Source organism: Chelon labrosus (genome assembly GCF_963514085.1).
Source record: "Chelon labrosus genome assembly, chromosome: 9".
Taxonomy (NCBI): domain Eukaryota; kingdom Metazoa; phylum Chordata; class Actinopteri; order Mugiliformes; family Mugilidae; genus Chelon; species Chelon labrosus.
In genome coordinates this window covers 168,596-189,623 of record NC_140359.1, presented here as the reverse complement: position 1 = coordinate 189,623, position 21,028 = coordinate 168,596, and the positions used below count along the sequence as shown (strand labels likewise).

The window sequence follows — 21,028 nt, the reverse complement described above, 5'->3', positions numbered from 1 at the left end:
TCACGCCAGTTTTACGTCAAGGAACACTTAGCGACAGTCCCAGTTTCCGGTTGTGGTAACGATACGACGTCTTCAATTCAAAAAGTTATATACCTGAGCAAGGTTTTGAGCCAAGGGTAAAGTTAATCTACAAGGTAAAAGTTATATATATATATATATATGTATATGTTGGCCTAAATAAACTGATAATACCATTACACTGTCAAAATGTGAATTTTAAGTTGTAGCTAGTTTAACAACAATAGCCTAACTCATCGGTGTTATAACTTTAATAGACTTTTATCACGTATTTGACTAAAAGTTTATGAGCGCATCCGTGGTACCATATAACAAGGCTACTGCTTGTTAGGTTTCCAGTCCCTCGCTGGACTACTACCCCAGCTGTGAAACGCCAGGCTCTGTGATGGATAAGCATTCTCTGGGGGATAAAGCTTCTTCAAGCAAAGTAAGTAATTCCATTATATGCTGCAAGTAACAAAAGTATAAGTGACTCCAGGATCATTACATGTATGCTAATAACATTATCCGATAAGATATCCACACATGCTCCAAACATCAATAAGTATATTACTTTTTTTTAACATGTATAAGTGTGTAAACCGCCGTAAAGCCACCCTCGTCTTTGAAAAACACGCGTTTATCAATACCAAGAGCACGAACTTCGTTGTTCAACTCTAAATTAGAGATGTTATGCTCGAAGCAGACGCTTGAAACAGTGTCGAGCGTTCAAAGCAGAAGTATCGCGACAAGATGTACCGATGCCTCGCTTCATCAGTTGAAAAATCACGCGACTCCCCAAATGAAGCTTCTTTACGTCACACGCGTATCGGCCGTCATCGGCAACGTGTCACGGGCAGAGGTGTATAAAGTACTTGAAAAAAATAACTAAGTAAAAGTACAAATACCATAACTGAAAATGACTTTGGTAAAAGTTAAAGTCACCCATAAGAAAATCACTTGAGTAAAAGTCTTAAAGTAGCTCACATTAAATGTACTTAAGTATCAAAAGTATCTTGTGAAAAAATATAGTCGAGTACAAGTAAAGTACAAAGTATTTTTATAGTATGCATAAAAAGAAGCAAAACAACCAAAAATGGTTGTACCCTTGTTCTCTATTTCACTTTCAGGTGAATGAAATAGATCTGGTATGATAAAACAAAAACAAAAAAAACACTTGTAGAGTGAGTGAATCAAGTGTCTCGTGTCTGCCTGAGAACAAAATAAAGCGTCTGTCTGCCTAAGAACATAAAAAAGTGCCTCCTATCTCCTAGTCACGAGTGACTGTCGTCTTCTACCGAAGGAGATGCTGTCAGTGTGGTAACGTCTTCCGTGTCTTCCTCATCAGCGTTAACTGCGGAGGTAGCTTTGTTGATGTCCGCCGCCCTGCGCATCCTGCCCTTACCTCTAAACCTTGTGAGAGTACTGTACGCTGTTCCTCTCGTCCTCTCGGACACCCCCATTCCAATAATCCTTCGATTAATTATATTTCTATTTTAATTTGTAACGAGTAACGAGGTGGCAAACGTCACAGTAACAGAGTAAAAGTATATTTTTAACTTTTAAATGTAGTAGAGTAAAAGTAAAAGTCCTGATTTAAAAAAAAACAAAACAAAAAAAAAAACCTCAAGTTAAGTACAGATCCTCAAAAAAAACTACATAAGTAGTATAACGAAGTACATCTGCTATGTTACTATACACCTCTGGTCAAACTCACAATGCTTATAAATGGGCACAATCCCTCAGATGGTTGTGGGTTTTTGAGAGTAGGAGAGTTTTGCAGATGTTGCGTAGTTTCATTGATTTAGAATGATGGAGAGTGAAGTTTAAGGTAAGATTAGTATAACATTAGATTAACTTGCATACGCACATTGGCACATAGGCATTCACACACTATACATTGATTTACATACCTGTATACATACATAGAAGAGGAACATACTAAAACCTAACTCAGCTGAAATTATCTTGTTTTTAAATAAAAATCTCTGAACTACCCAAATCCCCTTCCCAGTTTCACAAGCATTTTGTACAACTACTGTCATCACTGTCCCTAGATGCACAAGCATTTAACTTATTTTGTAAATATATTTTTGTATTTCTATCAATCTTATAAAGCATATATTTAAAATATACAGTATTATATGATGTCAAACTCATACAAGTATATTATTTCCTGTAAAAGAAAAAAAAATCAAGCATTTCAATATGCACATACTATGGATCCTTTATTGTTAAGCAAACACAACTTTCTGTTTGACGACCCTTCGTTTCATGCGAATGCTATGTATAATATTATCCAGCAGATGTTGCCACATTTAATTGTATTAAATGCTTCGGAACATCTGAACCATTTCAACCAATTGCTTCAGACTGATTCAGAGGTTCAGAAAGCTTCGGTTTCTCTATCACTACTCTGGAGTACAGATACCGAAACACGCAGTCCTTCGGCACAGCAGCGGAATTGATGACGCCTGTGAAATGCATTCTGGGATACCTGGCTGTCCCAAGTCTACAAGAACTCCTCTGGGACCTGCATTTGGACACATAGACATATATACATAGACACTGACTCATTGAGTGCTGGACCGTACGTCAACGTTGCCGCCATATTGGAGGAGGTAGCTCTGTCCCTCGAACTAATACGAGTCAATGGAGTGAACTTTATTAAGCGCCTTCTACAAAGTGCTATAAGTTAATGCCTCTCATTTACACACTCACGCACAAACATATATATTCAGGAAACCGACAGGAACCAAAAACGTCTGTAACATTCTCTGATGATTATAAACGTTAAAAATCGTTTTTTTATCCAGTGATTTTAACTACTAATACTGACAATCATTAGGACAAGAAAATTAACAAAGTCTGCAAATCATCTAAAGTCATCATCAAAATCTATCTATCTATCTGGTAAGTAATACAAAACAGCCAAAAAAGACAGGGAGAAGATTTGTAGGGTCTGAAACTGTATGAAGTGAAAGAGGGCATAGTATATTTTATATTATATTTAATAAGTGAGTAAAATGATACGTAAAGAAAATGGGAAAAAAAAGTAATTTTTTTTTTAATCGTAATCATTAAGATGTAGATCAATTAAAAACTTGGTGTACCACAAGGTTCTGTCCTCGGTCCAGTCCTCTTCATCATTTACCTCCTCCGCCTTGGTCACATATTCCATAAATACAATATTCACGTTCACTGCTATGCGGACGACGCCCAGCTCTACCATTCCTCTAACCTGGATTACTGTAACTCACTTCTCACTGGTCTCCCCCTCAAGTCCCTCCATAAACTACAGCTTGTACAAAATGCTGCTGCCCTGATTATCACCAGGACCCCTTCTTCTTATCACATCACCCCTGTTCTCCAGCAGCTTCACTGGTGTCCCATCACACACCGCATCACCTATAAAATCCTGCTCTTAACATTCAAAGCCCTCCACAGCCTCGCCCTTCCTTATCTGACTAAACTTCTCCACATCAACACACCCAGCCGGACTCTTAGATCATCATCATCCATCAGCCTCACCATCCCTCCTGCCCTTCAGCCGTTCCGCCCCCCACCTCTGGAATTCCCTTCTACCCAACATCCACAACATTGATACATTGGCTATTTTCAAATCCCATCTCAAACCCCACCTTTTTCTGCAAGCATACCCTCCCTGACTGTCACGCTCTCCAGATTTTTTATTTTTTAAACCAAATCTTTTATCTTTTTATCGTATCTTTTAGTGTCTTGTAGTTTGTTAATTGCTTTTGATGTCTGTTATGTATTTTAAACCCTGTTTTACTTGTATGGTGACCTTGGGTGTTTTGAAAGGCGCCTATAAATAAAATGTATTATTATTATTATTATAGATCGCGAGCGATTACAAAGGGGTCCATGCCGTGGCGAAGTCGTCGCCGACTGAGGCACAGAGGCACAAGCGGGTGGGACACGGCCTGAAAGGAGGCAAAGTGTCTGTGGAGTAATCCTTTGGTTGACAACTGAATGAGAGTCAGGCGGGTCAGAAGCAATTTGGTGGGCTTGTACGCAGTCTTCCACAGATGCCTGTGCCTCAGTTGCCACTAGAGGGAGTCATAGGTGGGAAAAGACGTGTCTGCCAACTAACTAGGAAATAGGACTCAAATATTGAAACGTCACCAGTAGCGCCCCTTATAGACTGTATTGCACAAAACTTGGTGGGCTTGTAAGGAATCATCCACAGATTATTGTTGTCAAATGTCAAGCAGTTGACTGTGGTGGTTTGTGAGATATAAACATGTAGCAATTATAGCGCCCCCTACAGGCCAAATTTCACGAAACTTGGCATGATTGTACACAAGCATATCATAATGACGGTTGCTACGTTTCATAAAGATTGGGTGAATACTTCAAAAGTTATAGGCCTTAAAGTTATATAAAATATTTGTGTGTCACATGTAGCACCCCCTGTAGACATAATGCCTTACAGCGAGAAGGTCCCAGGTTTCAATCCATGGGCCGACTGGGCCTTTCTGTGTGGAGTTTTCATGTTCTCCGTGTGTCCGGATTCTCCGGCTTCCTCCCACCGTCCAAAGACATTAGGTTAATTGGTGATTCTAAATTGGCCGTAGGTGTGCATGTGAATGGTTTTCTGTCTCTCTGTGTTAGCCCTGCGATAGACTGGCGACCTGTCCAGGGTGTACCCCGCCTCTTGCCCGATGACAGCTGGGATAGGCTCCAGCCCCCTTGCAACCCTTCACAGGAACAAGCGGAAGATAAATGAATAGATGAACGGGCTAGGAGGAGTTGATTTGCAGTATTTTTTAAAATGGCGAAAAAAAAATGGCAGGCGGAAATGGCCGTGGCCTAGTCCATTGGAACCAGGACTATATAAGGTATCAGAGGGAGAAAGAATTTTTTTTCTTGGGCACACGGTTCTCGAAGTATGAGCCAAAATGTAAATTGGCTGGCCTAGCTGTAGGCATGTGTATTGACACCTTGGCAAAGTGACACAGTAGGACTTCTGCCAAGTTACCAGGTTTGATGCCTTTCGCCCTTGCAGTTTGTCCTGGGCAGACACTTTTAGCTAAGCAAAGGGGAATAAGAAGAAGAAGAAGAAGAAAAATCGCAACAAAATCAATAGGGATCCTGCAACTTCGTGCAGCTTAGTGCAAGTCCAGTTTATGAGATGTTGTGAGTGTGTGATTGTCCTGCTGCTGAGGACTGGTGGTTGGGGGGGGGATGGGGGGGGGGGGGGGTTGATACAGGGTGGCGATTGCTTTCACAGCTCTGGGGAAGAAGCTGTCCCTGGGTCTGTTGGTGCGTGTTTTATTCAAGATTCGAGATTCCATTTTCGCTTTCCTAATGGAACCGGTACAAACAGTGGGTTGCCCGGGTGGATGGGGTCTGTCGCAATGTGTCCTGGCCCTTTTCTGGACTCGGGCAGCGTAAACGGAGTCCAGATCTGGTAGACTACAGCCCACAATCCCCTGTGCTGTCCTCACCACGCGAGCTAAGTCCTTCCTGTCCAGTGCTGTGCAGTTGCCGTGTCACACTGAGACACAGGATACTTTCAATGGTGGCTCTGTAGAAGTTTGCGAGCAGCTGTGAGGAGAGTCCAGTCCGCTTCAACTTCCTAAAAAACAGGAGCCATAGTTGGGCTTTCTTCATCAGGTGTGAAGTGTGTGAGTGATGCTGACACACCCAGGTTGTGGAGCCAACATGTCTGGGAGAACAGAGTTGAAGCCTGAATTGAAGTCCACAAATAGCATCCTAACATAGGTGTTAGGATGCTGCAGGTGAGTCAGGGCCATGTGAAGTGCTAACGAGACAGCAAGGATCACGTCCTTGATGTACTTTAGGAAGATCCTCTCAAAGCACTCACAAAGCATCGAAATTAGGAACATTCTGTCTCTAGATCGTGCATTTGTGTCATCCAGGCTGGATTACTGTAATTCATTACTGTCTGGCTGTCCAAATAGCTCTTTTAAAAGCCTCCAATTGATTCGAAATGTCGCAGCAAGAGCATTGACTGGAATTAGCAACAGACATCATATTGCTTCAGTTTTAGCTTCTCTTCACTGGCTCCCTTTAAAATCTAGAATATAATTTAAAATGATCCTCCTTTCATACAAGGCCCTTAAAGGCCTAGCTCCGTCATATCTTAAAGACCTCATTGTACCATATCATTCCAACAGATCACTTCAATTTCAAAATGCAGGCCTACCTGTGCTTCCTAGAATTTCAAAAAGTAGAATGGGAGGTAGAGCCTTCAGCTGTCAGGCTCCTCTCCTGTGGAACTAGCTCCCAGTTTTGGTTCCGGAGGCAGGCATCCTCTCTACTTTTAAGGCCAGGCTTAAGACTTTTTGATCAAGCTTATAGTTAGGGCTGGATTGAACCATTCCTTAGTTATGTTGCAATAGGCCTGGGCAGCTGGGGGACGATGCACTGAGCACATGTGCTCTACTCTCTTCTCTCTCGTACCAAGCTCCTGTCCTCTAATTTCCTTTCTCTGGCACCGAGCTCCTGGGCCCATATTCCTAAAGATTCTGAGAATCCTCTCAAAGAGCTCCTAACTTAGCCTAAAAATTCCTAGCTAGGAGTCTTAGCTTAGGAGTGATTCCAGAAAATTCTCAAAACTCTGAGCAAGGAATGGACAGAAACTCTTGTCTTAGTGAGGAGGAGAGGTTGACCCTGTTGCTAGGTATGAGTCATCATTTCAAGAGGTGTGATTGGTTGATTTTAAAAGCTAGATAAAAATACACTTTTGGTGATAATTGGCCTTGAATGGACCATCAAATCAATAGACTTAATAATAGAATCTAATCTCTATGAAGACTGTGTAATTATAAATATTATTTTACATAAAAATAAATAAATAGTAAGCTATACTTTAAAAATTATCCTACAAAATGTGTGAAAACTCCCACTTGCACAGTATTCACATACTGATAATTCTATTTATTTGCTTACATTCATTCACCATCCTGGTCCTTCATCCATTTGGTATTAACAAGGGTAAAATGACTCGGCTTTCATCGATTTCTGTGGTTGCTAACCGACCTAGAAGAAGCAGTGTTGGTTGGCGTTCAAATCTTCCACAAACCGAACAGCAATGGAGAAGAAATTAAGTAGGAAACCCAACTGGACAGAGGAACGGTGTTTGCTTCTGGCTGAACTGGTCAATGAGAATAAAAGTGTTTTTGTCCTCTCTCTCCTCTCTCTCTTTTCTGTCTCTACCCATTAGGCAGATGGGTCCCTCCATGTGAGCTGGGTTCTGCTCAGGGTATCTTCTTGTTAAAAGCGAGTTTTTCCTTGCCACCGTCGCCTTCATGCTTGCTCTGGGGATTTCAGGCTGGGTTTCGGACAGGATTTTGTAAAGTGTATTGAGACAATTTGTATTGTTATTGACGCTATATAAATAAAATTAAATTGAATTGAATTAAAGGTGTGTAGGGACAGGTGTCAGGGCCGAGTCTTTGCTTCAGAACAAATGATCTACGTCACACCCATGAACACTAGCACCCTTTGATTGTATTACAGCGTTCAGTCTGTTTGGATTTAAGAATTATCAGCTTGGCACAGCCTGATTGGGAGTATCCATGCATTCTCTGCATGGCTTTGTTAAGATCCCTGCACAGACATTCTATAGGATTCAGTTCTGGGCTCCAAAACGCACACAATTTTCTTTTTTTTTTTTTTTTTTGTGAAGCCATTCTTTAGTTGATTAGATGTGAGCGTTGCTTTCCATCAGAAAATGTTTGTTTCTTGTCACCCTACCCCATTGACCAGACAGATGAATAGGAACATAGTCACATGTGAGGAGCAACCAGTACTTGCTTTGTAAGGTCCTTATGCCCATGACTTCTGTAATAAGATTCAACCAAGAAGACATCAGAAATCCAACAAGAACACCAGAGATTCATTTGGAGTTATTCATAGTACACAATTCAGTGTACTAGTATTGATGAGAATTTGCTCTTAAACACAGCGACTTACCCAATTATAACAGCATGTATGGTCAAATTCGATGTGATTTCATTAATTTAACTGCAAGAATAATATTTATATTCTAGTTTGAGGCATATGAAGTGATCATTTTATACAGGATATTGTAGAAAAACTGAAGTAATACTTCAAAATATACTAAGGATTCTAGTGAGGCCAACAGGAAGCATTTTAAATTTTAAAATCAGAATTCCTTGAAATATCATATACAGTGCACTGTGCCTCTTAGAAGTGTTTTCTACATTTCTTTAAAAATGACTCAAAAAATCAGCACACTGCTGTGAACGACGTTCTGTGATATCAAAATCAGTTCTGGGGATGAAATGGGCAAGCGGGTGGTGAGTGGCGTAAAATCCTTTTCGTCCAGTATGGAAAACTTGTTTTGATAGCTGGAGTGTCTTTGGCTTAGCACCCAACTGCTGCAGTGTAAACACAGGGGACAGTTGAGTCCATGTCTCCAGCAGTTGTTGTAGAGCCAACAGAGCCAGAGCTGACCAGGAAGTCAAGCAGATTAGGTACAGAACGGATAGTCTCCCTTCCAGCTCAGAAATTTTCCAGGCCAGATATAGGTAGCTGTTGCAGTCGGGATGGTGAGGTGAGTGGAAGCACAGCTGCTAAGTCACCGGCTAAAGTTTAGCTTCACGGTCTGGTCTATACAATGGAGATACACTGCCCCGCCAAAATAAAAGTCGCCACCTGGATTTAACTAATCAAATAGGTATGAGCCTTCTATTGGATAAATACTGCATGGGCAATTATCTTTCAGCAGGCAACAAGTTATTTAACCCCAACCGATGCAATGAGTAGCTTCTCATTTCTTAAACAACCATGTCGAAAGACACATCCTGTGGTCGTGGAAAAGATGAGAAGGGTCAAATAATTGGCATGCATCAAGCAGAGAAAACATCTAAGGAGATTGCAGAAACTACTAAAATTGGGTTAAGAACTGTCCAATGTACTATTAAAAACTGGATAGAGGGGAACCATCGTTTTCGAGGTAGAAATGTAGCCTGAAAAAAACTTGATTGATCGTGATCGGCAATCATTTAAAAGTTTGGTTAAAGAAAAACAACAGCACTCAACTCAGGGCTATGTTTAATAGTGGAAGTAAGAGCATATCCACACTTACAATGCGAAGGGAACGCAAGGGATTGGGACTGAACAGCCGTGTATCCTTAAAAAAACCACTGATCAGTGAGGCTAACTGGAAAAAGGCTTCAGTTTGCTAGGGAGCATAAAGATTGGACTCTGGAGCAATGAAGGAAGGTCATGTGGTCTGATGTGTCCAGATTTACCCTGTTCAGTGTGATGTGCGCATCAGGGTAAGAAGAGAGGTAGATGAAGTGATGTACCCATCATGTCTAGTGCCTAATGTACAAGCCTGTGGGGGCAGTGCTATGATCTGGGGTTGCTGCAGTTGGTCAGGTCCAGGTTCAGCAACATTATGTGCCCAAAGAATGAGGTCAGCTGACTACCTGAATATACTGAATGACCAGGTTATTCCATCAATGGATTTTTTCTTCCCTGATGGCATGGGTATATTCCTAGATGACAATGCCAGGATTCATCAGGCTCAAATTGTGAAAGAGTGGTTCAGGGAGCATGAGACATAATTTTCACACATGGATTGGCCACCACAGAGTGAAAACCTTAACCCCATTGAGAATCTTTGGGATGTGCTGGAGAAGGCTTTGTGCAGTGGTCAGACTCTCCCATCATTAATATAAGATCTTGATGAAAAATGAATGCAAGACTGGATGGATATAAATCTTGTGACATTGCAGAAGCTTATCGAAACAATGTCACAGCGAATGCGTGCTGTAATCAAAGCTTCTATGTTTAGCTGTTTTGTCCCTGTATCAGGCTGAATTGTGCTGTTAGTGCAACGCATTATGCATATATGCAAATACATTTGCTTTGCTTTCATCACATGGAAAGGCTATCTCTGTCTTTATTCCCAAACTTTTATTTGAGCCAGCATTTCACTAAATGTCTGCAGCTGCTTTTTTCAACTTCTGCAGGTACCAGTGGACTCATATATATGTTGTGTTATCTGCCATAGTTGGAGTCTCATTTTGACTGTCATTTATAAACTTTTACTTTTTGATATATTTTGAATAATTTTTGTTGGGTTGCTTATGTGTATTAGGCCAACCACTGGGTGGATCCATCCTTCATTGTCTTGACAGACGAAAGCTTGTTGCTGTCTGGAAGGAGAAGACAGAACCAGTTTCTCTCAAACTCTAAGCCGAAGAGGCCCAGGAAAAAGAAAGAAGATGTGGGCAGCTCTCACCTGCTGAAAGAATCTGCCCAAGGGCACAAGGATGTTGCCTGGGTGGACAGATACTCACCATGTTCAAAGGTCAGAATCATTGCTGTTCACATTTATTGTGGTACACATTTGGATTCAGCCTTGGGCAAAGATGCATCTCATCAGAATACTTTATTAATCGTTCAAGGGAATTATTTTGTTGCAGTTGCTCCCATGAAGTGACAGTTGCAAGGAGACAAAGTCAAATACAAATAGAATAATATAACAATATATAAAAAGAATTATAAATACGTCCATTACGTACATATGTTAGAAAAGGTTCAAGTGTCGCAATGTAGTTTTAATTCTTTAAAATGAGACCCATTAAAATGCATGCTTCGTAAGAATGAAAAGACCTACCACATCAGCAAAAATGCTATGTGCAAGCATCTCAACAGTCTTTTCATCCTCAAAAAAACAAGACAGCATAGTCAATATTTGGACTATTACAGTGACTTCTGTCAAGGGCTGCTACGGACACTTTATTTCTTTTTTTTAACTTCATTGCCTTTAAAGCACATTAACAGGCAATTAACATCACAGAAGAAAACAAAAACTAATCTTGGGATTGGGTCTCGACTGTCACACAGGGATAGCACTGTATAAAAGGTAGAGCACATATGCACTTATCTAGTTCTATAAATTTTGAGGTATAAGAGTCTTAGGCAAGATAGTCAATAATTGGGGTCCATCTTCTCATAAAAATAGGCGCTTTTAGCTGCAACGGGGCAGTCATATATTCCATCATGTAGACTTGCTTTGTTTTCTCTAACCATTGAGAGATCATGGGAGGGTCAGGCTTCATCCAATTAATAGTAAATATTTTTCTTGCAATCATCAACAAAACATGTAGACAATTTATTATTTGAATCTATCAATATATATATATATTTTTTTTCAGTTAAATTAATCGACTGTTTTCTGTGTAGTCAGTCTTTTGCTTAACTACTGAAATATAACCAAACTTTTCCCAGTAAAGCTTATTCATCCTAATGATGCCATATTTAAACACAATATCTACTGTATCCATTTCATACTTGAAGTTTTACCAAATGATGCTGACACTTTTACTGTATTCTGTCATTAATTAAATGGTAAATGGTAAATGGCCTTGCTTTTATATAGCGCTTTTCTGCCTATTGGTACTCAAGCACTTTACAGTCACAGACACATCTACCCATTCGTTCACACAAGCACACACCAGTGCCATGCACTGGGAGCAACTGGGGATTCAGTGTCTTGCTCAAGGACACTTCGGCATGTGGCACATTACGGGGATCGAACCGCTAACCTTTATTTTGTTAGCACAAATCCACTGTAAGCGATTCAAGTCAAAGTCCCAATTCCAATTCAAGTAAAAAATTCTCTGCATTCTCAGATTTTCTTCAACACTGAGTAAAACACACACACACACACACACACACACACACAGCATCACTGAGCCAATTTCTAGTTGCCAAGCAGATATGTTCTATATAAATCATTCCCATCCAACAGCTTTTGCATCCTGCATTTTTGCCCATGTGTCTCTGGTAATGTATACTACAGTATGTAATTGTTGTGTAGGCTGAACTAGCTGTCCACAAGAAGAAGATTGAGGAAGTTGAGAACTGGATGAGACTTCATGCAAATACATCAAAGGTAACTGAAGCTTATATTTGGATTGATTCCAATAACCAACCCCTGATTCACAGACTTGTTTTGGATTAATTTCTGTTTGACTCTGACTTTTCTTTTTTTTTTAAACAGGTGAGCAAGTCGAGCAAATTCCACTGGCTAGTAGAAAACTTTACTTTGTCAGTCTAGTAAAAGGTCCGGTGTAAATACCATATATAGGCCAAGCTGTGACAAACATGAACTATGGTGATTGTGGAGGTGTGATTCTCCAATCATCTACAGGGTGGCATTTTGCTACTAAGTGGACCATCGGGCTGTGGAAAGACTGCAACAGTCCAGGTTTTGTCTCTGGAGCTTGGTCTCAAGGTTCAGGAATGGACAAACTCTACAAACCTAGAACCATATGACAGCAGTCGGCATGGTGAGAAGAAACCCAAACTGTCCTACCTGTCCTACCTGTCCTATGCTGCTTCAAACTAGGAATTTGCGTGTGTGTGTGTTATTCATAGTATTCATGTGAAAATTTACATTTTTATGAAATATTGCTCACAACTGAAGGGGTTTCCAGTGTTTTGTTCACAGTATGTTTATAAATTAAAATAACCATTTTTTTTTTTTTTTTTTAAGATCAGTACAAACATTTCCAGTAGCATAACAATGTCCTGTGTCAAACTTCCTCACCTGAATTTGGATAGGTTTAATTCTCCTTTTTTTTTTCTTTTAACAGAATTGATCAATGGCTTGTCCTGCAGCTCCCAGATAGCCCAGTTCCAGGAGTTTCTCCTAAGAGCCAATAAATATAACTGCCTGAAGTTGGCAGGTGATGGAGAAGCTATAAACAAGAAGCTAATACTGGTGGAGGTATGTCCTACACTTTCAAATAAATATTTGTCATTAAATTACTCAGTTTTGCTCACAAGAGCATGATTTGGCTTGGATTATTTGCAATCCATATTAAGATTACTGTAAACTGTGTAGCATCTAGAACATGTTTGCCGTTTTGTGCTTTCTTTGTGCCAATCCGTTGCATTATCCTAATTTTCTTCCTGATCAACTGGGTTGCTTAACAGTTAGAGAAAGAAATATGATCTAGAATGTTTAATGTTTCAATCAATTCAAGCTCAGCATAGTTGGATGATGAAATGTACAGATTTGTATACTCATGTTTGACACTGTTTCATGGAGTGTCAGCATATTTTAGCTCATAGATTTACAATTTACATTGATATGACTACACCATGTAAAATCAAACATATTTGTAAAGCCTAGCTTTAAGGAACAAGAATAGAGCCAGTACCAAAAAAGGTCTTGTTACTCTATTGTACTTCTGTATTGCCACACTGGTGAATTAGTCTGTGTTCTTTAATTTGGATCAACACCTGAGCTAACACTTTATCATCACTTGTCACTCCTAGGACTTTCCCAACGTATTCTACAAGCAGCCTGTCAGCCTGCATGGTATTATGAGGTAAGAGGTGATTGGGATTTAACCTACATTTGCTTTTAAACTTTAACATGCGTATATACACTACCAGTCAAACGTTTGGACACGCCCTCTCATTTAATGTTTTTTCTTTATTTTCATAACTATTTACTTTGTAGATTCTCACTGAAGATTGAAGAAGAATGAACACTTTATTATGAATTATGTAGTAAACAAAAAAAGTGTGAAATAACTCTGAATATGATTCATATGTTAGAGTCCTCAAAGTAGCCACGCTTTGTTTTGTTGACAGCGCTGCAAACCCTTGGACTTCTCTCAATGAGCTTCATGATGTAGTCACCTGAAATGGTTTTCACTTCACAGGTGTGCCTTGTCAGGGTTCATTTGTGGAATTTCTTGCCTTCTTAATGGGGTTGGGACCATCAGTTGTATTGTGCAGAAGTCAGGTTGGTACACAGCTAACAGCCCTATTTGACAACTTTTACAATTAATATTATGGCAAGAACCAATCAGCTAAGTAAAGCGAAATGACAGTCTATCATTACTTTAAGAACTGAAGGTCAGTCAGTCCGGAAAATTGCAAAAGCTTTGAATGTGTCCCCAAAGTGCAGTTGCAAAAACCTTCAAGCATTACGACGAAACTGACTCACATGAGGACCGGCCCAGGAAAGGAAGACTAAGAGTCACCTCTGCTGCTGAGGATAAGTTCATCCGAGTCACCAGCCTCAGAAATCTCAAGTTAACAGCACCTCAGATTGGAGCCCAGATCAATGCCAGAGTTCTAGTAGCAGACACATCTCTACATCAACTGTTCAGAGGAGACTGCGCCAATCAGGCTTTTATGGTCAAATAGATGCTAGAAAACCACTACTAAGGAAAAGCAACAAGCAGAAGAGATGGACATTAGACCAGTGGAAATCTGTGCTTTGGTCTGATGAGTCCAAATTTGAGATCTCTGGTTCCACCTGCTGTGTCTTTGTGCGACGCAGAAAAGATTAATGGATGGTCTCCGTAAGCATGGTTCCAACCGTGAAGCATGGAGGAAGAGGTGTGATGGTGTGGGGGTGATTTGCAGCGACATGCCATCCCATCCAATTTGCATTTATTATCCCAAACACACCTCCAGGCTGTGTAAGGGTATTTGACAAAGAAGGAGAGTGATGGAGTGTGGTGCCAGATGACCTGCCATCCACAGTCACCTGGTCTAAACCCATGCGGGACGGTTTGGGATAAGATGGATTGCAGAGTGAAGGCAAAAGGGCCAACAAGTGCTCAGCATCTCTGGGAACGCCTTCAAGACAGTTGGAAAACCATTTCACCTCATGAAGCTCATTGAGAGAATGCCAAGAATGTGCAAAGCAGTAATCAGAGCAAAGAGTGGCTATTTTGAAGAAATCCAAAATATGAATCATATTTAGAGTTATTTCACACTTTTTTGTTTACTACATAATTCCATATGTGTATATTTATAGTTTGGATGTTTTCAATGAGAATATACAATGTAAATAATCATAACAAATAATGAAAAAACATTAAATGAGAGGGTGTGTCCGAACTTTTGACTTTTTTTCAGTTTCCAGTATGTTCAATTTGGGAACTGCCTTTTTGCTGTTAAGAACAGTTAGTGTTTCATGACATCTATCACTGGCTGGCTTTCTGCAAGACACAGTGGTTCAGACACATTTAGTGCTATACATTAGTGTCCACAGATGGGTGCTATATAATCTTTGCCATCTGCTCTTTGTAAGCCTACGTTGTGTGTCTTCCAGGTCCTTTGTGAAGACCATTCGATGTCCCCTGGTGTTTATAGTGTCAGACAGTCTCAGTGGAAATGGCAGCTCACGCTTTCTTTTTCCAAGAGAGATACAAGAGGAGCTGGACATCTGCAACATCAGGTTGAGTGGGCTGTTTCTAAAGGACACCGATACTGTAGATACAATTCAATCTAGGGATGTCCCGATGAATTTTATGTTCCCCTGTTGCCAATCTAAGCCTTTTAATACTGAACATCTGCCAATACCTGTTCTTAAATAGATTTTGATCATTTGAACATAGGGTACTATTCTGTCCTCAGTGTGTGTGTCTGTACGCACATCGACAGATAGCGAACAAGCTTCAAGAGAAACTCAGAGGCTGGAGTAAAGTTGCATGGTCTTTACTGATGTCTTCATTCTCATAAAATAATTTTGTTAAACTGAAATGACACAAATGATATAGCACTAACTACTGACTGGTTACTCAAATAATATTATATATTCACAGACATGATAATGCAGAAAGCTGTAGTTGTAGTCCACTGTTAATTTAGCATTAACAACGTTTACATGGAAATAAACTAAACATTTATGTAACATATCAAATTCACTACACAAATACCTGTGTAACAACAGAATTAACTGAAAATATGAACACAACTCACAAGCGATAATTTTCCTTGGCACAAACAGCAGGAGGAAAAGAGATGATAGCTATAGCTACAAGCAGGCTGCATGGCATGTAAAGGCTAATGCTTTTCTGATTAGACTCACAGTGTCATGTGACTAAATCTACCTATCAGAACAAAGGCTGGAATTAAACAAGAAATAATGAGCTACTCTTAAATGCCAGTAGGGGGAGGGAAAGCATTACAAATGCAGGCAAGCTCACATAGAACATGACAGGTACTTGAAGTGAGAATATACACTGCCTGGCCAAAATAAAAAAAAGTTGCCATCTGAATTTAACTAAGCAAATAGGTACAAGGCTCCAGTTGGATAATTACTGCATGGGTGATTATCTTTAAGCTGGCAACAAGTTATTTATCCCCAACTGATGCAATGAGTAGCTTCTCATTTCTTAAACAAACATGTCGAAAGACACATCCTGTGGTCGTGGAAAAGTCTGTTTGAGAAGTGTCAAATAATTGGCATGCATCAAGCAGAGAAAACATCTCAGGAAATTGTAGAAACTACTAAAATTGGGTCAAGAACTTTCCAGCGCATTATTAAAAACTGGAAAGATAGGGGATGGGGAACCATCGACTTCGAAGAAGAAATGTGGTCTGAAAAAAAAATCTGATTGATTGTAATCGGCAATCACTTAAACGTTTGGTGAAGTCAAATCGAAGAAAAACAACTGTAGAACTCAGGGCTACGTTTAATAGTGAAAGTAAGATCATTTCCACACTTACAATGTGAAGGGAACTCAAGGGATTGGGACTGAACAGCTGTGTAGCCTTAAGAAAATCACTAATCAGTGAGGCTACCCAGAAAAAAAAGGCTTCAGTTTGCTAGGGAACATAAAGGTTGGACTCTGGAGCAATGGAAGAAGGTCATGTGGTCTGATGAGTCCAGATTTACCCTGTTCCAGTGTGATGGGCGCATCAGGGTAAGAAGAGAGGCAGATGAAGTGATGCACCCATCATGCCTAGTGCCTACTGTACAAGCCTGTGGGGGCAGTGCTATGATCTGGGGTTGCTGCAGTTGGTCAGGTCTAGGTTCAGCAACATTATGTGCCCAAGGAATGAGGTCAGCTGACTACCTGAATATACTGAATGACCAGGTTATTACATCGATGAATTTTTTCTTCCCCAGCACGGGCATATATTTCAAGATGACAATGCCAGGATTCATCAGGCTCAAATTGTGAGAGAGTGGTTCAGGGAGCATGAGACATCATTTTCACACATGGATAGGCCACCACAGAGTCCAGACCTTAACCCGATTGAGAATCTTTGGGATGTGCTGGAGGAGGCTTTGCACAGTGGTCAGACTCTCCCATCATTAATATAAGATCTTGGTGAAAAATGAATGCAGCACTGGATGGAAATAAATCTTGTGACATTGCAGAAACTTATCGAAACAATGTCACAGCAAATGTGGGCTGTAATCAAAGCTAAAGGCAGTCCAACAAGTTTTTTAGGTGGCGACTTTTTTTTTTGGCCCAGCATTGAACACTTCAACACTTCAGATAGTCTATGACTATATGTCACAGACTACAAGGGAAAGGGCTGCAGCATGGGGGAAGTTCCTGCTTCTCTACTAAAGAACTCCTTTTTTCACGCTTTGAGGACAACAGCAAGCTGGAGACCAGGTAACTCGACCTGATGTGTGAAAAAGGCTCAGAAAGGTTATTGCCCCTGGACCAGACCACATCCCATACTCAAAGCTTGTGCAAACTAACTGGCAGATGTTTCCACAGACATTTGTTAACATTTCCTTCCACCAGTCTGTAGTCCCCACATGTTTTAATGAAACAAACATCATCCCTGTAACAAAAAGGCCAAATGAGAGCTGCTTAAATGACTTTCACTCTCACTTTTGCATTTACCTCCACCATATTGAAGTGCTTTGAGAGGACAGGCCAAACAGGTCCACAGACAATGCAATATTATTCACACTGCACACAGCCCTCTTCCACCTGGGTCAGAGGAACACTTACGTGCGAATGTTATTCATTGACTTCAGCTCTTTGTTTAATAGCATAGTCCCATCTAAACTCACAATGAAGCTTAGGGACCCAAAACTAAGTCCCTTCCTGTGCAGGTGGATCCTGGACTTCCTGGCGAATAGACCACAGATGGTGCAGATTTAGAACTCCACTTCCACCACGCTGAATCTGAGCACTGGGGCCTTCAAAAGTCACTTCTCACCTTCAAAGCCATAAACAACCTCACCCCTCAGAACCTCACTAACCTCCTCCACATAAACATTCCCGCCCACGCGCTTAGGCCATCTTCATCCATCCAACTCACCCTCCCACCTGCTCGCTTCACCATCATGGGGTCCAGAGCCTTCAGCCGTTCAGCCCCCCGCCTCTGGGATGCCCTCTCGGAACACAAAAAATTCAGACTCTGTCACCACCTTCAAATCCCAGCTTAAAACTTATTTATTCAGAGGGGCCTACTCAGGTCTATAGTTTCACTTTTATCTGCATTTTTATGTACCTGTATGTTTTATATATATATGTATATATATATATATATATGTAATTTTAATTGTGTTTTATTTTAAGAATTTTGTACGGTGACCTTGAGTGTCCTGAAAGATGCTATAAATACACTACTCACAATAAGTTAGGGATATTGTTATTTACATGAGTGCTTTTCCTATTTGGTCTGAATTTTAATGAAAAAGGTAAAAGTTCCCTTTGATATTACTAATAATGAATGAGAAGAAACACCATTTTCATTAGTTAGGTATTTATTACCCCAAAAATTTAGACAATAACTAGGACAGCCCCAAATAACAAAAATTGACAATGTCAGTAGCGGGTGTTTCCACCATTTGCCACAATGACAGCTTGACAGTGACGTCTCATGCTCCTCACTAGCCTCATGATGTTGTTCTGAGGCAATGCGTTCCACTCTTCCACAAGTGCTACAAGCAGTTCTGCCAGGTCACGTGGGGGCGGGGTACGATCATCCAGTCTCTGCTTCAGCTGGTCCCAGATGTGCTCTATGGGGTTCAGGTCAGGGGACATTGCTGGCCAAACCATATGAGGCACTCCGACTTCCTGAAGTCGAGCTGTGACAATTCTGGGACGATGTGGTGGAGCCTTATCATCCATGAACAGAAAGTTGGCGGTGTGCTGGCAGAATTGGGAGATGATGATGGGTTTTATGATGTCTCTGAGGTAAGAATGTGCAGTGACTGAGCCATCTACAATAACCAAATCTGTTTTGCGCTGACTGGTGATGCCTGCCCAGACTGTTGCACCTCCTCCACCAAAGCGAACCCTGGGGACCATGTTGACCTCGGCGTATCGCTCGCCTTCTCCAGCAACGCTGACGACCATCATTTCTGTGCAAGGTGACCTGACACTCATCAGTGAACAGGACGGTAGACCACTGCTGCATTGTCCAGGTCACATGATCTTGTGCCCACTGCAAACGTTCACGGCAGTGTCTTGGTGTCAGTGGAATCACCTGCAACGGTCGTCTGGCATTCAAGCCAAAGCGGTGGAGTCGGTTGCGAATGGTTTGTCTGGAAACCCTAGTACCCCTCACATCTCGTAAACGGGCCTGCAGCTGTGTGGCAGTTGCATAACGATGTCTGAGTGCATAGGTCCTTAGGTACTGGTCATCGTTGCGGTCTGTCACTCGTGGGGCTCCACTCCTGGGTCTGTCACAAACTCTGCCAGTAGTTCTGTGTCTTGATGCAAGTCTGCTGATGACACTTAGAGACACACCAAGTTCACGAGCAACATCTGACTGCCTGCCACCGACCCGAAGGCGCGCTATGGCCAGGTGGCGCTGCTCGTCCGTTAAGTGACGTCATGTGTTCATGGCTGTTTGAATGATGAACTTGGAATGACTTACTGACAATACCAGCTTTTTATACCCACAGAATGTTGAAATTGATGCCACATTGAAAAGGGTTGTCTTTTAGTATTTTTTGGTATTGGCCCCAATATGTAAGGCACACTGTACACAGTGAGACCATTACGTGGAAAACACAAAATGAGGTGTGTCTATCACCCCAATACAATTGCCTCCCTATCCCAAAAATCTCTGAAGTCAAACAAACACCGTATGTATGACATCCACTGAGTCTCTCACAATATCCCTAACTTATTGTTAGTAGTGTAAAATGTATTATTATTATTGGTATTAGTATTAGTATCATTATTAGGGGTCCATGTAATGAAGTTGCAGGATCCCCATTGATTTTGGTGCGATTTTTTTCGTCAGTTTTTTCTGCTTCCTTGAAAGTGTCTTCCCAGGATAAACTGCAAGGGCGAAAGGCATCAAACCTGGTAACTTGGTAGAAGTCCTAGTATTTCACTTTGCTAAAGTGTCAATACACATGCCAACAGCTAGTTGGCGCTATAATAAGCCAATTTACATTTTGGCACATATCTCGAGAACCGTGTGCCCTAGAAACAAAATTTCTTTCTCCCTCTGATTCCTTATATAGCCGTGGTTCTAATGGACTACAAAAATGGACTACCCATTTCTGGCTGCCATTTTTTTCCACTGTTTTGAAAAAAGTGCACCTCAAAGCAAAATCAACTCCTCCTACCTTTTGAAGCGTTCACCCAATCCTTATGAAACTGTCATTATAACATGCTTGCATACAATCATGAAAGGGCTGTAGCGGGGGCTACAACCACTTCATGTTTATATCTCACAAACCACAGTAAACTGCTTGAAATTTGACTATAATAATCTGTGGATGACTCCTTACAAGCCCACCAAGTGTCGTGCAATGCGGTCTATAGGTGACGTGTTTTACACTATACTGCCAAAAGTATTCACTCACCCATCCAAATAACTGAATTTAGGTGTTCCAATCACTTCCATGGCCACAGGTGTATAAAATCAAGCACCTAGGCATGCAGACTGCTTCTACAAACATTTGTGAAAAATTGGATTACTCTCGGGAGCTCAGTGAATTCCAGCATGGTTCTTTGGGACCACATAGGATGTCACCTGTGCAACAAGTCCAGTCGTAAAATTTTGTTGCTACTAAATACTCCAGAGTGAACTGTCAGTGGTATTATAACAAAGTGGAAGCGATTGGGAATGACAGCAATTCAGCCATGAAGTGGAAGGCCATGTAAAATGACAGAGCGGGTTCAGCGGATGCTGAGGCGCATAGTGCGCAGAGGTCGCCAACGTTCTGCAGAATCAATTGCAAACTTCATGTGGCCTTCCGATTAGCTCAAGAACAGTGCATAGAGAGGTTTCTATGACAGAGCAGCTG

The 21,028-nt window shown here is 41.0% G+C and overlaps 1 protein-coding gene across 1 annotated transcript in view; it reads left to right on the top strand.

Moving 5' to 3' along the window:
- The first annotated feature begins 20 nt into the window (after nt 1-20).
- The window catches only part of rad17 (RAD17 checkpoint clamp loader component), a 38,561-nt gene continuing 17,553 nt past the window's right edge, over nt 21-21,028 (top strand). Inside the window, exons 1-8 of the mRNA XM_084551281.1 lie at nt 21-134; nt 350-445; nt 10,121-10,333; nt 11,849-11,923; nt 12,182-12,320; nt 12,627-12,760; nt 13,315-13,367; nt 15,113-15,238. Coding sequence (XP_084407407.1) covers nt 404-445; nt 10,121-10,333; nt 11,849-11,923; nt 12,182-12,320; nt 12,627-12,760; nt 13,315-13,367; nt 15,113-15,238 — 782 coding nt within the window. The 5' untranslated portion in view covers nt 21-134; nt 350-403. The remainder of the gene's footprint in view (nt 135-349; nt 446-10,120; nt 10,334-11,848; nt 11,924-12,181; nt 12,321-12,626; nt 12,761-13,314; nt 13,368-15,112; nt 15,239-21,028) is intronic.